At 39.1% G+C, this 19863-nt stretch overlaps 1 protein-coding gene across 1 annotated transcript in view; it reads left to right on the forward strand.

Moving 5' to 3' along the window:
• Window positions 1-19863, forward strand: part of LAMA3 (laminin subunit alpha 3) — a gene marked incomplete at both ends in the record, with an annotated part of 109396 nt that overhangs the window by 17758 nt on the left and 71775 nt on the right. Inside the window, 17 exon segments of the mRNA XM_080610819.1 lie at window positions 3290-3408; window positions 4981-5071; window positions 6102-6233; window positions 7612-7674; window positions 8989-9028; window position 9030; window positions 9164-9227; window positions 9230-9319; window positions 10125-10259; window positions 12616-12750; window positions 14221-14358; window positions 14849-14895; window positions 15747-15846; window positions 16307-16359; window positions 16762-16867; window positions 18359-18458; window positions 18888-19044. Of these exon segments, the coding sequence (XP_080466945.1) occupies window positions 3290-3408; window positions 4981-5071; window positions 6102-6233; window positions 7612-7674; window positions 8989-9028; window position 9030; window positions 9164-9227; window positions 9230-9319; window positions 10125-10259; window positions 12616-12750; window positions 14221-14358; window positions 14849-14895; window positions 15747-15846; window positions 16307-16359; window positions 16762-16867; window positions 18359-18458; window positions 18888-19044 (1571 nt within the window).

Raw genomic sequence — 19863 nt, forward strand, 5'->3', positions numbered from 1 at the left:
CCTTGGTGACCAAGGGGCACAAAGGTGTTCCTGCTGGGGAATTCTGGCAATTCCACACTTGCACTGTTTCCCATGCTTGTAGTTGGGAGTTTGGAGTGCTTTAGACCCACAGACTGAGTAGTCAAGCTGGTGAAGCCTATTATCATTCTCCCACTTCCCCCACGTTTCATACTTCTGTTCAAGAAAATAGTGCACAGACCCTCTTTTGGCGAAGGGATACCTACTGTTATACGTGGGTGTTTTGCATCCTTCTGGCCAGAAACCAGTGAGTGTGATACAGACAGTGTTGCCATCTCTGTGCACATCTTATTCTGAACAAGTATGTTGGCAGCCTGCGCTTTCCTTTGTGTCTGGCCTAATTTATTTCGTTGTCTGCCTTTCCTTAGAGTCGTGTAGCCAGTGGGTACAAACCGTTAAGAGAGGAACCTTATTTGAAAACCAAAGAGATTCACCTATATAATTAGTTCGAGGAATAAAGAGATGGCTTGTTTAATAAAACTGCAGTACTAAAACACTGAGTGCTGGCAGGGGCAGGGGCGGTGATTAAAATGTTCAATAGGAGATAGGCACGTTGGGACACATTTTTTGGACAAGATTTGAAACCTCATTTAAATTCTCCTCTTTGAAATGAAAACATTTTCTGCCAAGAAAGAGATAGACAAAGAGCATAAATAATGTCATGCTTTTAAAAGAATGAATTTATAGAAGATCAGCGACAAGATTTTGAGCCAAAATGACTTCGCTTCTAACTACCTCTGAAAAAATACCATTTTGAGTATGGATTGCTCCTAGCGGTTTGAGATGATTTGTTGAGAGCATTTGCCAGGTGCAGACCTCTTTTCCTGGCAGCCAGTAGTGAAGGAATTAAAGCAACCTTGTTAAGCTTCCCAGAAGCCTCAGGTCCCTTGGGAGAAACTGATTGAAAAAGGTTGGTGGGAGCCTGTAGGGATAAGCCCAACCTTTTGCTATGAGTTGCCCAGTACTGAATGCACCAGCAAATGACCCAAAGCGATGAGAAGATGCTTGATGAGGTAGGAGGGGTTTTTATTCTCCTGTGAGAGTAAATGATAGTACTGTAATCAGAGCAAATAATTTCCTGTCCCTCATAGAAGACATACTTGTGAGCTCACACACGGTTTGGCCCTAGAGGCAAGGAGCTTTTATTTTTTTATTTACCTTGTAAGTATATATTTTTTTTAAAATGTTCTCTTCTCATCTATTTGTGTGATGTTTTGTTTTCTTGAAGAAATACATGAATAAAAACCCCAAAGGTCTTCTTCACGAGCTATCACAACCTGGCCAGGGAACCCACTCTCAACTAGTGTTGCTTCTCTCAGCAGACCATAAGGGAACCTGGTGGGAGGCTACCACCTCAGTTGTGTTGTTGGTAGTTTCTAGGAAAATGTTTCCTTGTCCAAAGCTGTTCAGATATAAAGATGTAGAGGAGATACAGAGAATGATCCAGTTTCCCTTCTCTTGCCTGTCTGATCATGTAGCAAGGCATGGAGAATCAGTTGTCCCTGAGTCATGCTCCCAGTTGTGTCAGGTACTTGGAAGGATTACTTCCCATACATTTCCCTCCTGTGAAGAAAGTAGGGCCAGGGCCCTTCTTTTTTGAGGTGCTTTCAGGAATCCATTACCTTCCAGAGTATCTTCTCCCCTGGTCCAGATGAAGAGAGGATTTCCTTAAACATGAAGACATAGCTTTATGAAGTCAAAACTTCAGTAATTTCCTGGGAAGGTTGCCCTGGAGCAATGGAACAATTGAAAGCTTACTTAGCACCCAGATGCCCGGGGAAGCCTTTCTTGCTTCCTGCATTCTTTCAAAAAAAACCAATAAAAATTCCTCTTGTTTCTTTCCAGCAACAAAATAAGATCAGATCATTAAAAAAAAAATAAGATGTAGGATGAGTTTATGGCAAAACCATGGCTCTGCCCTTTGATTTATTCTGTTTGCTTGCTCCTATGGTTGACTCAGAATTACATTATAGCTCTGGAAGATTTCAGTGAAGACAGGCAGGTTTTTACATGACCAATGGGAAGAGATTCATTTTAACTAAGGTGAGATACACATAACTGATCTATAGAAAATTACATAAATTGTTTTCTGGGTAAATCCATCACCCTTTACTATAACTGTATTTGTAGGAACTAGTTGAAGTGTGGAGCTGTATTTCAGGTTAATTCTCTTCTGTGAGCAAGGCATGAACATTGGGCTGGCTCTGGGATTTATGTTGCTAGGTCATTTTGCCAAAGCTAAAACAGAGTATGAGGCCACTGGTGGATATATCAGTACGTATTTATTTCAGATGTTTTCCATGGATGAAGTTACTAGGCTGAGGCATCTGTGAGACTGATGTGTCTGCAAGCAAAGCCTCACAGTTATCTCTTAATCTCTTCTGAGCACTGCAATATTAACCTCTGTTAGAAAGAATTGTAAGTAGAGCAGAATGTGTATGACGTAGAGATGGATTCAGAGCCACCGTGAATTCAGCTGTAACTTTTATCTGGCTCAATAGAAGGGAAAAGTAAAGGAAAAGAGCTAACCATAAACCACCTAAAGTAAAAATTACCACAGCTGAGACTATAAACAACTATACCCAGGGGAAATGAGTTATCTCAGTCACCTAATTTTATCCTTTTCTAGATTATAATAATATATTATTATTGGTGGTGGTATCACTGTTCTTCATACCATACTTCTTTAAACCATGCTTCTTTCTGAATCCACAATTCTCAGGAAGTAAAATGTACTTAAAACTTCTTCACTCAGAAGACAACAGTTGGGCTAATGTATGGCCAAGGTTGCTGGTGTATCTGTGGCTGAGTGTAAGAGTTCTTTAGTCTAGTATTATTCAAATGTTTATAGCTTGTCTATAATTGTTTATTTAAATGACGATTTAGTGCACACAGCTTCAGCCAGGAATAGTTTTTAGGCATGTAAAAATAGAATAAGCATTTGAACACGTTTTTGATAATTTTTAAAAACTGCTGAGACCATTCTTCTGGAGCTTCCTGGTTCACGTTTATCCATAAACATAGTTGTGAGATGGTACAACTGTTGCCTCCTCTGATAAGCCTAGCAGCGTGTGTTCTGTTTGTGTCTTCATGATCTAACCATGTTTCTGGCATGAAAGTCTAGTTTTTGATAGGTAAATATGTGTGTTTGAACATACTCCAACATACCCGAGTGTATGTATACATAAAAAAATCTAAGCTTTTTAACCTCTGCTGCGTAACTGAATTTTAGCATTATAAAGAAAGCTGACTTGGAATAATACTTTTTCAGCGTGCAATTGCCATGGACATGCCACTGATTGTTACTATGATGCTAGTGTTGATCAGCGCAGAGAAAGCTTAAACATCCATGGGCATTATGAAGGAGGAGGAGTCTGCATTAACTGCCAGGTAATAAGGTCATTTTGGTCACTTTAAATAGATGGCATTTGAATGAGGGCTACTGAAGAGGGACTGTGTCCCCACCAATTGTTTGGAATCTGACCAATCTGGGTAGCTCCATTTCCCTGGTGGCGTTACTTGTATTCAAAGCAGGGAAAAAGTGTTTGAACATAATTTACATTATACAACATTTCTTGCTGATGTGTAAAAGACATATAAATTGTATTTATGCTCAGTCTTGTGTGATTGAAATAATGCAATATTATGCAATGCAAACAATGCAATAATTAAATCAACTACAAAAATTCCCTTTCCTGTGATACAAACTCTGCCATTTCCCTGCGTAACAGAAGGAAGTAAAACTCACCAAATAAAATCCCAGTTCAGGCCATCTGGTTCCTTACTGCAGCAAAACAGAGGGGTCTCCCTGATCCGCAGAACTAAAGGAGGGCATAGGCTATACAAAGAAGGAAGCTTATAGGTATTGAAAAAGCCCAGAATCAAGGTAGGAACCTCTGGAAATCATCTGGACTAGTGGTCCACTCAAACCAAGGCTTGATGCAAAGTTGTATCAGATTGCAATGATCTAGTGTCAGCCTTTCCCAGCAGTAGCTCAGATCTGAAGCTGCTGGAGGAGGCTCCCAGCAAAACTGGAAGCAGAACCCAAAACTGCTGCATGAACTGAGAGCATCAGCGGTGAATGGCAGCCCAAGCAGCATCCTGGGTGCTCATGAACTGCCCACCAGTCCCTCCATCAAATGCTGGGTCCCTGCTCAGCTCTCAATTGCAACATTCCCTAAGGAGGAGCTAAACAGCAAGTGGGAGCTGGGGAAAGCTGCTTTGTTTTGCTCCAGGGCAAAGCTTCTTCCTCCAGTTCTCTGCTCGTGAGAGCTTGCCAGGATGCCTCATGACAGTGATTTACTCGACTGGTGCATGCCATTGCAGCTGCACACTCCTGCCGCCCCATTGAAGGGGACAGCTTTGCTGCACAAGTTGAAATACACTCAGGACTGTGCTTACTGCGGAGTTACATGTTTTTGCTGTAGTTCAAGTTACTTACTTTTCTGTGTGCCTTAATCACATGTTTATGGAGACATATACTTTTCTAATGGAAGGTCCATTTTTTGCTGACCTGATTGATAAGGTTTTGGTTTATTTTGATGTTGCTGATCTTAGACATAAGGTATTCAAAAAAGTAATATATAGTATGAGGATAAAATCATGCTGCAGTTGCCTGAATGATATATATGCTATGATAAGAGAGTAGCATAAAAAGCGGCATCATGTCATAGGGAAAAGAGTTTTTTTCCCCTAGATATTTTTTTAAATAGCTCTTTTTTATAATGCTTCAAAGATAAAATACAGCTGTTTTGTGTAAGAACACCATGATTCAGAAATCTATAAAGAACAGGTGGTTAAATAACACCAAATGATGAATTGCAGCCGTATTCAATTTTCTTTTTTCCTGTGCTGATCCTTTCTTAGTTGTATATAGGAAAAGTGAAAAGGATGTTATTGTTTCTTAATTCTTCCAAGTTCCCTTTTTTATCTCATATTCCCCTTTTGTTTTATTTCACATAGCATAACACAGCTGGTATTAACTGTGAAAAGTGTGCAAAAGGTTACTATCGTCCTTATGGTGTTCCAGTGAGAGCTACTGACGGCTGCATATGTGAGTCCTTCTCTATTCAGTATCTTCTCATGATCATGGCTTGGGGTTTCTTTTGACTATAATCAAGGCATGGGATGCATTTTTTTTTTTGAGAGGAAAAATGAAAAAGTGGCCAAAAGATGTTGGAGAACAACTGCAAATGACTTTCTGTGTTGCTTTAGACCCTTTTAATGATATTCTTCACAACTTATGTGCCATACGAACCTAAAATTTCAGACCAGCAGCAGGACAATAGAAGGAAGTAAGCTAGAAAGGGCTGCTGAGGAGATAGGATCATGTAAGCCTGGGGTACTGCTATATACACCACAGCGAGAAGGCATAACCTCTAGGAAGCCACTCTCATCTCCTGCTCTCGCCACCTTGCTTCTCTTAGCTCTCTGATGTACATGTGAGGTATGCTTTGGCTCTTGGTCACTTGGAAAGTTTATTCTGTATCTCAAAAGGTCACAAGGATCACTACTCCTATTTTATGCAGCGCTGAACCTAATGACTAATATTTGATGCAATAGGATAATCACTAACACATTTCAAAGAGAAGAACTGAGTATAGTTGAGAGCTGAGGGCTGAATTACAAGCAGGCTGAAGGAGCCTTGTGACAGGTAGAAGGAAGTGATGGTTTATCATGTTTGGGTACTGAAATGAATGGGAAGTCAACAGAGCTGTGGTGTGCTGCAATGATGTTGCACGTGGTGTGTAAGGGAAGGCAGATGGAGCACGGTGCTTTGCCTAGACCGTAGAGAGGGATGAGCAGACCCCACAGAAGAGATAGTTGCTGCAGTTCTGTGGAGAAATAACATGCAGCTTTCTGAATTAAAAAAGCCTAATCACTCTAAGAGAATAACTTCTAAGGTGTATCACAAAGGTTGATTGGTGATATAAAGAACTTGGAAAATATGTAATGGCATGCAAATGTTAATTCTTTAGTGAGGCATTCACAACTGCAAATTTACTGTTATACCACCATTGTGCACTGCTGTAAAAGGCAAATTAATCCTTTTCTAGTGTGCCTAATTGCTGATACTTACTTAGCTTGCAGTTGTAACTCGGAGCACGCAGAGGGCTGTGAGGAAGGGTCTGGCCGCTGCTTCTGTAAACAGAACTTCCAGGGAGAAAACTGTGAACGCTGTGCTGATGGATTCTATGGTTATCCATTTTGTGTCCGTAAGTGTACAAATAAAAATGCCTCTTTTCCTGTATTTTACACCCGCATTAAAGAATTAACAGTTTTCATTATACTCGACTTCATTAAAACATCTGACACTTTAGCTTTCCATGTTTACCTGTTCTGATAAATCAACTGTCATAATACTGAAGAGAGTCTGTTTTATTTTACAAAATGATGGTTTCTTGGCAGTCAAATATATTGTACTGCATTCTCACAATTCTGAGTTCATTTAAGACATCATCGTCAGTGCTACAGCCTGCCTCTCAATAAGTCATGAACTCCAGTCCTAAAGCCCTGGACAAACTGTTTAAACATGTCTTTGGGTCTTTAGGTATAAAGACCACTTGGACTGGTATGTGAAACATGACTGTAGAGAGAGAGAGGGAAGAAAATGGTTCTGTGTTCTCCTTGACACCTCCTAGTATTTGAAACTCACATACTTGATAAAAAAGGCATATGGGTTTTTGGAGGACTTGAAATAAATTAAAATAATTCTAAAATGGCAGCTGTGTAATGTTGGAAAGGCTCTCCTGGCAAAGCATAAGGCTCGCAGCCACGGTCTCTTGTTTTTGCTGGACTACAGTTAGCTGCAGTTATATGGTTGAACAAAGGGTTCCAGTTTGTTTCAGATTTCATAAAAAGTGGTTGAAGGAAAGGTGTTTGTAAATCCAAAGTAAAGAAATATATTAGGAAAACAGATTTGACACAGAACTGAGAAGTGCTTCCAGTTAGTGAAAATGGAACTAGAATGCTATCTAATGCATTGAAAATTAGATTTTTACTTTATAATAAGTAGTGTATAGTAAATTAAATTGAAGTGTTGGGAATTCAGAAGATTAAATGCTTTCCCCATAAACAAATGATATATGCAATAACTAAGAAGAAAATGTAACATCAGGATTGTGTTTGCTGCATAAAATCTTGTGGCTCCATGAACAGAATCTAAAAGTGCATGTACCATACATGTCATGAATTCTGTCAGTTCAGGTAGCGAGTGGTAGTGTGACATAACAGGAGACTGGCCTCCAGCTGCAAGTAGAAAATGTGAAATGAATAGGGAGCTCCCTAGATAGCTCTCATAACAGTGTCTAGCATAAGGAAGAAGGAAAGCAAGCTAGTAGCTTTCCAAATGGTGTCTGGCCTTTCATACTGTTATTTCAAGAAGGAATGTTTGTACTTGAACTGAAAATCAGAAGCAAAATGCTTCTTATTCTGTTCCTAACCAAAAGAAAACTAAGCTGAAGTCGTTTACTAGAATCATGTGAGTATCATGCTCTCTGTAGTGGCAGGAGATGACTTCATTGTTTGTCATGATTTTTAATGAAATGAGTGTGTTTGTTTCAAATACATGTCGTTGTTTCTTTTGTTTTTAAGATACGCCTGTATATCCTTTTACTTCTCCAAATCCGAAAGATGCTATGGCTGGTGACATAATAGGCAAGTTCTTGGTGTTTTTCTCCACCCCCATTTCACTGTTTTTCCCAATGTTGCTATTTTCACTGTTTCAGTGGTGCCTGCTTTCATGGAGATTTATGTAGTAATTTCGCCACTGTTGGTATTTATTTGTCAGAGACCCTTTGTTCTTTCCAGAAGTTCATCATGTTGTCATGTTAAATTAAACAGTTTAGTGGGCTAGCTCCAAAAAGAGTTATGGATCAAAACAAATTTGACCAGCCTCAGGCAAACATCTGCAGAAGAGGCTGACCATCTTCTTGGGTGCTCTTCTGAATAGATCCATCAAGGCTTTCCGACACAACAACCACTGCTTTGCAGTGTCAATCTCTTTCTTTAGGCTAACTGGCCTTTGCGTCTAGACTGTTTGTCCTCTCACACCTGGAAAATTGTACATTGCCTTTGGCAGTGAAGACTTTGATTTTTAAGAGAGCTATGTATTTTATTTTAGCCCTCTGCAAAGCTGCCTGAAATCCATATGATGATTCCCTCAGTGGGATTATATTTTTTAGTATATGTTATCATACTGCAGAACAGAGACATCATCCCAGCTTAATCACGTACACACTGGTAATGCACTTCATGGTTAATAACTTTTAAAAACCTTGCAATCTTTTTCATATCCTAAAATCAGCATTCTTCCCCTTTATTTCTGTTAGCTCTAATAGACCTGGAGTTTATGCTGACAAATGAGAAAGTGTTTTCTTCTGTGAATGTAGCAAACACTTTGACATAAGCAGGCAGTATAAATCCATGTACATATTCACAAATCCCAACTGTTTTCTTGAAAGTGTCTGCAGTTGCTGTAAAAGCCCACAAAGCTTCAGTCTCCTGTACTATTTATCTCCTTCATACAGCATCCAGAATAATTGCTGGGGTAAGCCTCTGGGTGTGCTCTGTCATATATCCCCTTCTCTCACATATTTCTAAAAGGAAGAAGGAAAACTCTGATGGAAAAAAGAATAAAGAGGAGAAAACAGGTCTTGATCTATTTACATTTTCAACGAGTAGTATCTAGGTCTGAAGGCGTAAGAAAGGCAGCTGTTTTTAAGGGGAAGCTTCTGTTACTGTGGATGTGTACTGTGGAAGTTGTAAATTTGTGCTGGCAGACTAAATGCGGTTACAGGTTATTATTTTTTTAATGAGATTTACGTGTAAGGGTTGTACAAATAGTTTTGAGAGTTCAAGAGTAATAATTACTAGCACTGGTTTGTTTTTCTCTGCAAAAATACAAAGAGTTGCGTGATTTTATGCACTAACTATGTTCTTTTCTTCCTTTCCCTTTCCTGTTGTAACTAGAAGGTGGCTGCAAACCCGGGTATTTTGGCTCCCAGTGTCTGTGTAAGTGCTGTAGTCTCTTTGATGCTTGGAGCCTTTGCTCCAGTGTAAATGCCAGCCTTTGGCTTCCAAGTGAAATAGGAACTTTAAGATCATAAAGACACAGATGTTTTCTTTACAAATGTGCTCTTCATAGTGCCAGTGCCACGGCACAAGAGTGCTGGGCGGTGACTGTGATGGTGATACCGGACAGTGCAGATGTTGAACTGGACTTGGTTTTTTTCCTGTGGCACCTGTGCAGCTCGGTATTTTCATTACCCCTTCTGCTGGGGAAAGCCAAACGTTCCCTTTTGTTAAGTGTATCCAAAATACAGACACAAGTTTTATACTGAGGGGTGAAGTTCTTTTGCTATGGAGATGTGTTCTTCAGGGGCTCTCCCAAAATTCACAGGAGTCAAAGAAATAAAATGTGACGAGGAGAATTCCATCTAAAAATGCCCCTATTTCCTTGATGGCTGGCTATTGTGTGATGCAGCTGTCAGACTCCCATTTGGAAATGGATTTAGTAACATTGATGAAATTTAAAATACCTTTGAGAACATTTCTTTTACATATCTTTGCTTTTTTTTTGAAAAAAAAAAATTTGTGTTTAATTCGAGTTTGCAACCTCACTTTGATGCACTAAGTTGCTCTTTCTAACCGATACTAGAAAACTGATTGGTTTTAAACTTCATTAGCCATCTCTGTGCCTATTTAGGCATTTTATTAATGCCTTCCACCTGAGCTTGTGAATCCAAGCCTTATTCTTTTCATTTTATTCTTAAAAAGGATGGGACTAGTTTCAATAGTTGGCAGAATGGGCTTGATAAATCAGACTGAGTGGCGACATGTCAAGTGTAGTGCTCCAACGCTGATACTGAACTTAGCAGTTACTGTGAGACAGATTCGATTATTTTGTTCTTTCGTTAATGTCTCCCCTGATGCTGAATTATTATTGATGCAATCAATAAAAGCCATTACGAATCACAATAAATCTGATGGGAAGGTTTTGGCCTGGTTGAGGATCAGGGAGTTGCTTTTTAGTCTTTTTTTCAAGAAAGATAGAAGAAGAGAGCTTGTGCAGAGACTGCCTCTGAAATGTCTTTTTTCATTTGCAGCATGCGAATGTAACCCAGCAGGTACCCAGCCCAGAGTCTGTGATTTCCTTGGGAGGTGTCTTTGTCGCTCAGGGGTAGCTGGACTTCAATGTGATGGCTGTCAGCCTGGCCACCACTCCTTCCCTGCCTGTCAAGGTGAGGCTCCCGATTGCATGTACAGCATCAAACAGGCCTCCTAAAAGGCAGACAGGAGTGCTTTTCAAGTACTGTTTTTGCAGTGGCTGAAGTTCACAGATGTAAACAGGCAAGGCAGTCTAGTGCTCTATCGTAGAATCCTCATATATTCTAATTCTCCATTTAGAGGTGTGTTTCCACAGTAGGGGAGAATTATATAGTCTGTTTTCTCATAGGCTTTTTTTCCTTTTGCATGGTCAGATTGTTTGATAGAGCCTCAGTCAGCACAGCTGTCTTACTAGTAACCAAAGAATTTGGATGGTGTTCTCACATGGAGGCCTACAGCAACAGAGCACAAGTGACTGCTAAGGAACTGGCATAGCAGAGCTGTGAAGCACTCATCTACTTCTGCGAGGGTCTTGTTTGGTAAAATATGTGTTCTGTGAATCTGAAAATTAGAGTCTCCCATTTTGCCCTTCAGCATGATTTCTCATGATGATCATTTTAAGATCGTCTGAGAGACATTGAGCCAATTTCTGCCTTTGTAATCATGAAACATGAAAGATCTCTATGGGGTTTGATCCGTGTAAATGCCACCAAGGAGCAGTCTACTTTTTACAAGAGAGGGAAATCAATGGAGTATAACCTTGAATATCATAATGGTCTTGTGTGTGTATGAGGAATTCATTAAGTCCTATCTGGCCCCTGGATTTTGTCTGCTTTTGTGGTGACTAAAAGAGGCCCTTAATTCTTAGTGAATTTTACACTGAGAAAGAATATAGGATATTGCCGAGTTCTGGTATGTACTTTTCTGTACAGCTTAACAAGATTCATGTAGAGCATTATGATTTACTTTCTTCTATCTCACAATTTTTGGTTGTTGACCATAGCAAACCTTTTCCTTTTAGGCTTATATACTTGCTTGTCTCCTATGAATAGACAGCAAAATTCTTTATGCCCTTGCAAAGCTATATTATGTTGTGTTACCAAACACAGTGGATGGAGTAAAGAGAAGCCACATGACTGTCTCTTTATGGTCTGGAGTAGATTAACATTTTTTAATGAAAAACATAAACCCAGGATTCTGTTTTGGTACATGCTGTTCAGTGGGTTTAAAATATTCTACCCTTGTTTCTTTTCTTAGAGCTGAATGAGGTAGCAATCACAAAGCAAACCAAACCTGACTGAATATGCACCACAAGCTGAAAGAGACATAAAAGCTTGAAAGAGCATTCAAAAGCAAATCGTAAAAGACTGCTAAAAATAGTTGAAAACAGTCAGTGGGATTACTCAAAACTGCTGCCATTCGCAGCTTGTTCTGTAAAATAAGCTGCCATGGGTTTAAATTTAAACTAATGCAGCATGTTGGAAAGTGTGGTGGAAAGTGAGCAGCCCAGCCTGCTACTCCTGTTTGGAGTTATCATTTTCAGAAGGGAGGTAGATCTATAACTTTCTGGCTTCCTAGCAAGCCCTGAATCTTTCCAGGCATCCTTGATGTAAACAAAACAAAGTCAGATGTCCTTGACTGCAGAAGAAAAGAGGAACCAAAAGGGGGAAGCAGGAACATGAACATGGAACAGAAAGTGTTTGTTGTATACTTCTGTCAGTCAGCCATTTCTGTCAGTCATAAAATCCAAGTGATTTACTGCTTGTATGTGGGGCACCTGGGATTCCCGATGGGCTCCCATTCATGCACCCATAAACTCTGTGATGACCCTGTGTAAAGCCCAGCATTGTTCTAAAAAATGTCGGATCTTATCTGTGATAGACCTGTTAGCCTAAAATAGTGGTAACTCCAACAGAAATTTCTTATTATAGCCAGATAACAGCTTTTGTTGTAGTCTGACAATGTGCCTTGTGTATTATAAGCAGATTCCTGCAATGCAGTGCTTGCCAGCTCATAGAATTAAAATGTCAGCAGTTTTTACCTTGTGCATCATTTATTTGTGCATCATGAACTTGTGCTTGTGCCTCATTATTAATAAGCTTCTTGTTGGCCATGAGACAGCCTAGCTTTGTGGATGCCATTTCTCAGAAGTTATTTTTTTAGAGGTTATTTTTTTTTAGTACTTCTGTGATGTTGTTTCCACTGTAAAATGTATTTCTGTCACTTACACGTGTTTCGCAAGGCATCAAACTAAATCTCTAAACTGTACATTATAAAATTGCAGTAAGAGCCTGATTCTTAATAGTTGAGAAGGCAGTTACAGTACAAGCATCTATTTCAGGATATTTATTTTTGTTGGTAAAATTACAGTTCATTTGGTTTCCTCATTATTGCTTTACATTCAAAGGTAACTTCATGGCAAATTCTGCTTTAAATAACTACATAGACGTGTATCTGTAAGGATAATAATTATTCCTTTTCTCTGTGCAGAATGTAACTGTGATGCTGTTGGCTCAGTGGAGAATACATGTGGTCCTGGAGGTCAGTGTCTGTGCCACAGTAACTACGCTGGACTTAGATGTGACCAGTGCGCTCTGGGTTATTACAGCTATCCCAGCTGCTTGCGTGAGTAAAAGCCTTTTCTCCTTTTACTGTGTTTTCCTTTCTTATTTCTGCAATAGAGAAGAGAACAAATTTTTTCAAGTATTTTTCCATCTAAAACTACCTATGTAACCATGATGGTTTTATTCCATCCAAAGCCGGCAACAGCAACACTGAAGATCCAGGCAGTGGCCAGGTTTCTTGGCAGGTACATACTCCTAGCAGGAGTAGATAGTCCTCCCTAGCACATGACTGCTGTTCCTGTGTTGGATTAACGTGAGCCTGGCAGTGTTTGCCTTTGGTGCAGTTGGATCTCTCCTGAAATATTAAATCTAAAGTTTAAGCTGGACAATGGGCATTTACCTTCATGAGATGTCTCACTTGGCTTACAGAACATAAGCTGTGTTTCAACTGTTTTGGGCTTCTAACATTTGATACACTGTGCTGCAAACTCTTAAGTAAGTGCATTAGCATGTGCTCTTGACATGTGCCAACATTTCACAGTAAATCCTAGTCTAGAAGGGCTTGACTTTACAAATCTTACATGATATCAACAGTTTTTCCTGCCCAGTGGATCGGTAGATCAGGTAAAGACTGTGTTTATAGGTTTTTCACATAAAGAAGAGGGGAACCTGCAGGCTCTATCATTAAAATCAGCAAGCTACTTTATCATAATGAACAGGAATGCACTTTCCTAGAAATCAAAAGATTGTTAGTGCTGAAGAAGGGGTGTATCCAGAATTCTGATAAAACTAATCACCACAACCACAGCAAAAAATAATCCATCAGATTTGTTCTCTCTCTTTAGGAGACTGGCTACTACTTTGCTAAAATAATTGTCATTAACTAGTTCTCCTTTAGACTCTATCTGCCCAAAGATGAGTCCCCTGGCTTTAGCAGCATTGTTCTTTTTTGTGGCGTTATTCTTATTTACCCCATGTGTGTAAATGGGGTAGCTGAGACCTTACAGTGAGACCTGAAATGATAAGACTGTTGCATGGTGTATTTCAAAGCTTTTTCTGGCATCCTCTGCTCTCAGATCTAAGGTGTGAGGGCGTAGAATTTTGTATTCTAGATTTTGCCATCATATTTTTAACAGCAAGTCTAATTGCAGAATTTGCTCTGTGCTTTCTGTAAGAAAAGCAGAAATCCAAAGAAAGCAGAAATCCAAAACCAAACCTGCTCTTAGGATGGGACAAAGAATTTAAGGAGGAGACTTTTATTATAGTTCCAGATTATCTTACCTGTTTCAGCTAAGAACAAAGGAAGAGTCAATGTCAATGTGGTACATGTCACCTCAAACTCATAGGTTCCAAGCAGGGATGAGGACCCTGTAAGTTACAGGAGAATCTTGTGAGCTATTTATTGGAAAGAAAAAAGAACAAATAGACAAATAGAATTCAAAACCCCTGCAGTACTAAAGTTTTGGAAGGTTGTTGCTTGGTACCTACAGCGTGAACTTTCCCACCACTGCCTATGTTTGTTGTTCTGTAGCTTGTCAGTGCTCTCCTGACGGTTCCCAGCATGGCATGTGTGAGCCCACATCCGGGCAGTGCGAGTGTCTAATGGGCATCACGGGGCAACAGTGTGACAGATGCCTTTCTGCAGCTGACAGTTTCCCCTACTGTGAAGGTAACACTTCTGAGGGAAAAACTTTACTGCAGGGTTCTCCAGGGCAGTCTGTTGTGTGCAAAAGTTGATGGAAACTTCCTGAAGCATGGGGACGGAAGAAGGGATGCACCAGGAACACACATTAGACGAGCTTATCTGTCATTCTGCATATTATTTCATAAAGTAAATACTATAAGATTTAAGTGGTTTTAGATGATGGCACAGGAACTTTAAGAAAACATCTCTCTGTTCTGTAAGTTAGTGCACTATTTTTCCGAGCCTCTACTTCGCATATCAAACCGAATAGTTTAAACCAGGATAAATACACATCTGAAAAATCATTATTAAAAGTTTCTGTTGGTCTTGAAGCTTAAAGCATTTCAGTCCCTCCAAGGTAGCCATATTAAAAAACCCCTTCAAACTCACGCCTGCTACATTGTGCTTCTGCACTACTACATTTCACAGCTCTGTTTTCAAAAGATCCTTCAATGTGTTTTTTAATTTCATAAAGGTGCCAACAGTGAATGTGATCCTTTGGGCAGCATTGGTTCTCATTCCGTAAGTATTCTCCCATCACAACTAATAGTGTGTGTTGATAATTCATGTGCCTTTGCTGAACACATTCACTTCATTGCTCACGTCCTAAGGAGTGGAAATAGACTTTGTGTTTTGTTCTTTGATGATGGTAGCGCAATCAGCTGTTGAGGGTGGTTTTTTCATCTTTTATATATAGAGTATACGTACTGTGTATGTCCTCTTGGTGTGCTAAAACTCTAATATATACATTGCATGCATGTAAGCCTAGGCATGTGCCACAGACCTTGTAGATTCGGGTTGCAACAGGCTATTTTAGCATCAAATTATTCTTGAGAAAAATTATTATCTCTTTGTAATTGTTATTAATACAGTGATGGTTATTAATAATAGCATATTTAACAGAAATCACAGTCATTGCTAAATGTGTAGCAATGAAGACCTAGATGGTAAGTCTGACTGATGTAAGAGATATCTATGTAGGTTCATGTATATAGCTAAGTGTGTTTTCCACCAAGAAAGGAAGGAGTAAATTTGAAAATGAGTTATTATTTTTAAGTAAATTTGGTTTTTAAACTTTTTGCAAAACAGTTAATACTTTAGAGCAGTCCTAATAAGGCTATAAAAGAATTGGAAAGTACATCTGTTGAAACATTCAGAATAAATTAGATGTGGAAAAAATACAGAGTGTTGAACAATCCTGTGCTGGTAGTATGAGACTGAAAAATCTAAGTCTGAATCAACCTCAATTCCATGCATCTGTAGAAGTCAGTAAAGTGTGTGAGCTGTTAATAATACTAGGATTTTCTTAGCACTAAAGACCAGTATGTTTATGTGAAACAGATGAAGCCATATTAACTCCTTTCTGTCATTAGGGCTATTGTCAATGTCTTCAGCATGTTGAAGGTCCTACCTGTAGTAAATGCAAACCATTATACTGGAACCTGGCCAAAGAAAACCCTGAGGGATGCACAGGTATAACTTCATGACATATTTCTTTGGGCTTATGGAATGTATTGACTTCTTTTGGAAGTCATTGTTATTCATTCATACAGAGAGTTGAACTGGTCTCAGAGTAGCACTGCAAAATAAAACGTGCAAGTCAGGCTGGACACTGATTAGCATCAATTGCCTGAATGTTTCTAAAAAAAAGAAAACAATTTTAAATCCAAACTCAAGACTGTTTTTGTTAAATACAAGTTAAAACATTTTGAACACAGCAGTAAATCGCACATACATTGAAGTCCTCTTTCTTTCCCCTTTTCTTTTTCCTCTCACCTTGTGTGAGTATCTGTCTGCTGTTCTGAACCTTCTAGAGTAAAATCCACCTTGTGGCACTATGACTCAAAATAGCAGATTCAGGGTGGTGGGGATTTTTTCCTGCAAAGTATCTTGGAAAGATGAAATGCAGATTGTCTTTTCTTCGTCCGTGCAGCATGCGAGTGTGATGTGAGTGGAACACAAAGTGGAGTCGGAGAATGTCAGCAGGTAAAGTGAAATTAAAAGAAAGACATTAATGAAATTGATTTTTGTAAAGATAAATTGTTATGACATTTGGTAAGGTAGAAGTCTTGGTAGCAATTATTTCTTTTACACAGAAAGTGGCTAGTTTTGTACAATGGAGAAGCAGTTTTAGACAGAAGTTTTATACATCCTAGGGCTGTATGAAAGGTCTGAAAATTTCTCCTCATCTTGAGTTTGTATATTTTCTAGTCTGTTCTTTGAAGACAATACGTGATATAGGTTATGTACAGATTGTATTTTGTGTGGAGATGAGAATGTTTTTTCTCTTTAGAATTAGAAGGAATTTGGAATATTGAATGTTAAAGTTCCCAAAAAGGTGCAGAAATATTTTTCATTGTTTGGTTTGCTGCTTTTTTTTTCCCCCAGGAAAAAGGGCATTGTTACTGCAAATCTAACGTTTGTGGAGATTCCTGTGACACTTGTGAAGCTGGTTATTATGCTCTCGAAAACAAGAATTATTTTGGCTGCAGAGGTAAAATGAATAAAGGATATTTCCAGTAGCAGATTTGCACTTAGCAGAAAGTCTTTAGAATTCCCTAGGTTGTATTTTTAAAGTGTGAATGTATTTGTTGAATCACTTTTGCACAGCTGAAACTGTTATCTTATCAAACAAGATAATTGACATTCATTCCTCCTCTTGTTCTTTCTCCCAAGTTGTGAAGCCAGGGATGGTTGATTTTCCTCCAAGAGTTACTTGGAAGAGCAGTAGCTGTCTGTTTTGCTTAGCAGTTTTCTAATGTCTGCCTCTACAGTAAGAACTTAAAATGTTACAACAGATGATAGTAGCTTGATGGGTGTTTTTGCAGCTATATTCATGTATTCTCTAGTCCAGGCTGCAGAGCCAGATGTATCTGTGATGTGAAGAAAGTGGTTCTTCTTCTGAAGGATAAATGCTCTGAGTGATGTAGAGCTACTGCATCAGTTCCCTTCTCGCCTTGTCCCCCTGCTGTAGATGTAGGTTTGTTAAAATTATTGAAAGCACTTTTACTGACTTCAGTGTGCTTTGCATCTGTTTGGGGTTGATGCAAAAGATGTGTTTTAATGCATTGAAGTAATTTAACAGTCATTTAATATGTACAAAGTTAGAAATAACAGGTACTGTATCCAACAAAGCTTTTATACCTAATGTCTAACCAAGGAGATAATGAATGGGATCTGGTTTCACAGAGGTGTCAAAGGATTACAAGTACTTATGATGTCTTAGGAAACAGAAGGCTTTTACACTGTGACATAAGTACATGTTTACGAACTGTCAACCTTTCAATTCAGCTTGAAATTTTTAGCCTAGACATAGCTGTTCCTTAGCACAATATATTATACCTCCGTACTAGAGGTGTAATTTAGTTTGTGTCACAATTCCTGTTTACTGTAGAAAATCATTCAGTATTGTTGTCCAGTATTGGTTAAAAATAGGCATATGCTATTATATGAACACATACGTTCCTGTTGTGTCCAATTTTTGTAAGATAAATTAAAGGCTCTGAAAAATCAGCATCTTACGATTTTTTTAAGTTAGGGTTTTGGGTTTGTTTGTTTCGGTGTGGGCGACGTTGCTTGTTTATTTTATGTTTGGAGTTTTTAAAATAGTTATTCATCATGATGTTGTTGTAGAAATTCTGACTTACTAGCAAAACATTTGAATGAGTGCTCTATAGAGCTGTAGTCGTGTGCTTAGTAGTGTGGCATGGCTTATTGCTTGTGATTTGGGTTTTTTTAAGTGGCTTTTGTCACATTCCAAGGTGAAAACAAAGCAAACAACCACAAACTTCGGAAGCCAGAAACAGTTGCAGCTTATGCATGTGTGTTAACACGTTTGAAAGAGTCTGAGGGGAGTCTGAAGGGCTCTGGAAGGAGGAAACGAATCATTAATGGTGTTTAATTAGCAGAAGCGGGGTGTGTTTTCTGATAAGTTCTGTCACTTCTTTTCTGATGGGATATTTGGTTTCTGCTCTTTCCCCAACAGGCTGCCACTGTGATGTTGGAGGATCCCTCAGCCCAGCATGTGCCGAGCCCTCGGGTGGCTGCCAGTGCAGGGCCCATGTCGTGGGGACAGCCTGTCAGGAGTGAGTCTGGCTGTAGCTCCTACTAGCTCCTGCTTAAGCATAGTTCTTTTGAAACTGCCTGCAAGTCACTTGCTTTTGTATTAGTTGTTGATATTAATTTTGCTGGGCAGTTTTCTTATGTTGTTTTATTAAGATGTTTTAAACTTGTTTCCTTAAATAACCAATGCCAGTTGTGCAATAGTATTGCATATGCATCTATATACATATCAAGAGTTATATAGTAAAACGTATGTAAGCTGTAAAAACTTCTGGAAGGAGAACTGTCATTACACCCATCTTTATCAGCTGTCTTGAATTGACTAGCTGCTATCAGGATTCCTCAGTCATCAGTGAAGGTTACTTCCATTCCACTGCTTTGTGCTCTTAGATATAGATCATACAGCAATTGGTGACACTTTGTTCTTTGTTTTTTTCTTTTTAACTTGAAAGGCCTGAAAAAAACTATTTTTTCCCTGATCTGCACCACATGAAGTTTGAGATTGAAGATGCTACTGCTGGCAAGGGAAGGGAAATTCGTTTTGGCTATGATCCTCAGGAGTTCCCTGGCTTCAGCTGGAGGGGATATGCTCAGATGTCATCTATACAAGTAAGCTGGTATTTTGCTCAGGGCTTTGGTGTGAAAACGGGTACGTGGTATGTATGTCTCTATAGTACCGCTATGTGTGTGCAAGGTCATAAAGAAACTGGAAAAAAAAAGGACAGGATATCACTAAGCTGAACCCTTTGGCACTGTATCACTGTTTAGATTAGTGAGCGTTGGTATTATTAGTAAGGTCATTGCTTTTGCCAGTATTTGTTCTTCAGAAATGTTCTTTGAGGTTGGGGTTTTTTTGTTTGTTTGTTTTTTGTGGGAGACACGCATTTTGAGATAGGTGTAAAAAAAAGAACTAACAGCATAAAAGGCTATAATACCAAGTGCAGAAGTTCTTGTCATGTCAAGGACAATGGAAATAGCAGAAGGTTGATGCTTGGCTAAATAATTTGGATTACACAGTTCCATGGCAGTCTGTATCCACAAGGTTTTCAGGTACCATCACAGGGCTGTCACTGAAGCCTTTTACACCTGCAAATTATACTGGGTGAAAAACAGAAAGGTGCCAACTTTTGTTAGCAATGATAACTTCACATTACAGCAAACAGGAAAAGGTGTGATTCAGTAAAGGAAGCTGTGAGCAGGAGCATATTGGCAACATTCATTTTAGTCTCATGACAGTCCACAAATAAACTAAGCAACAGCAGTTTATAAGTAAATCACAGAAAGAAAGTCACCAGTGAGTGTAAGAAGGGAGCTGCCTGACTTTGGACTGAACTGCTGACCAAGTGAACCAGGACTTTAAAACAGTAGATTTGAACAATAAATAGGATTTGCTCACTCTTCTTAAAGGTAGTACTCTGGTGTGGTTGT

Source organism: Psittacula echo (assembly GCF_963264785.1).
Source record: "Psittacula echo genome assembly, chromosome: 2".
NCBI classification, from domain to species: domain Eukaryota; kingdom Metazoa; phylum Chordata; class Aves; order Psittaciformes; family Psittacidae; genus Psittacula; species Psittacula echo.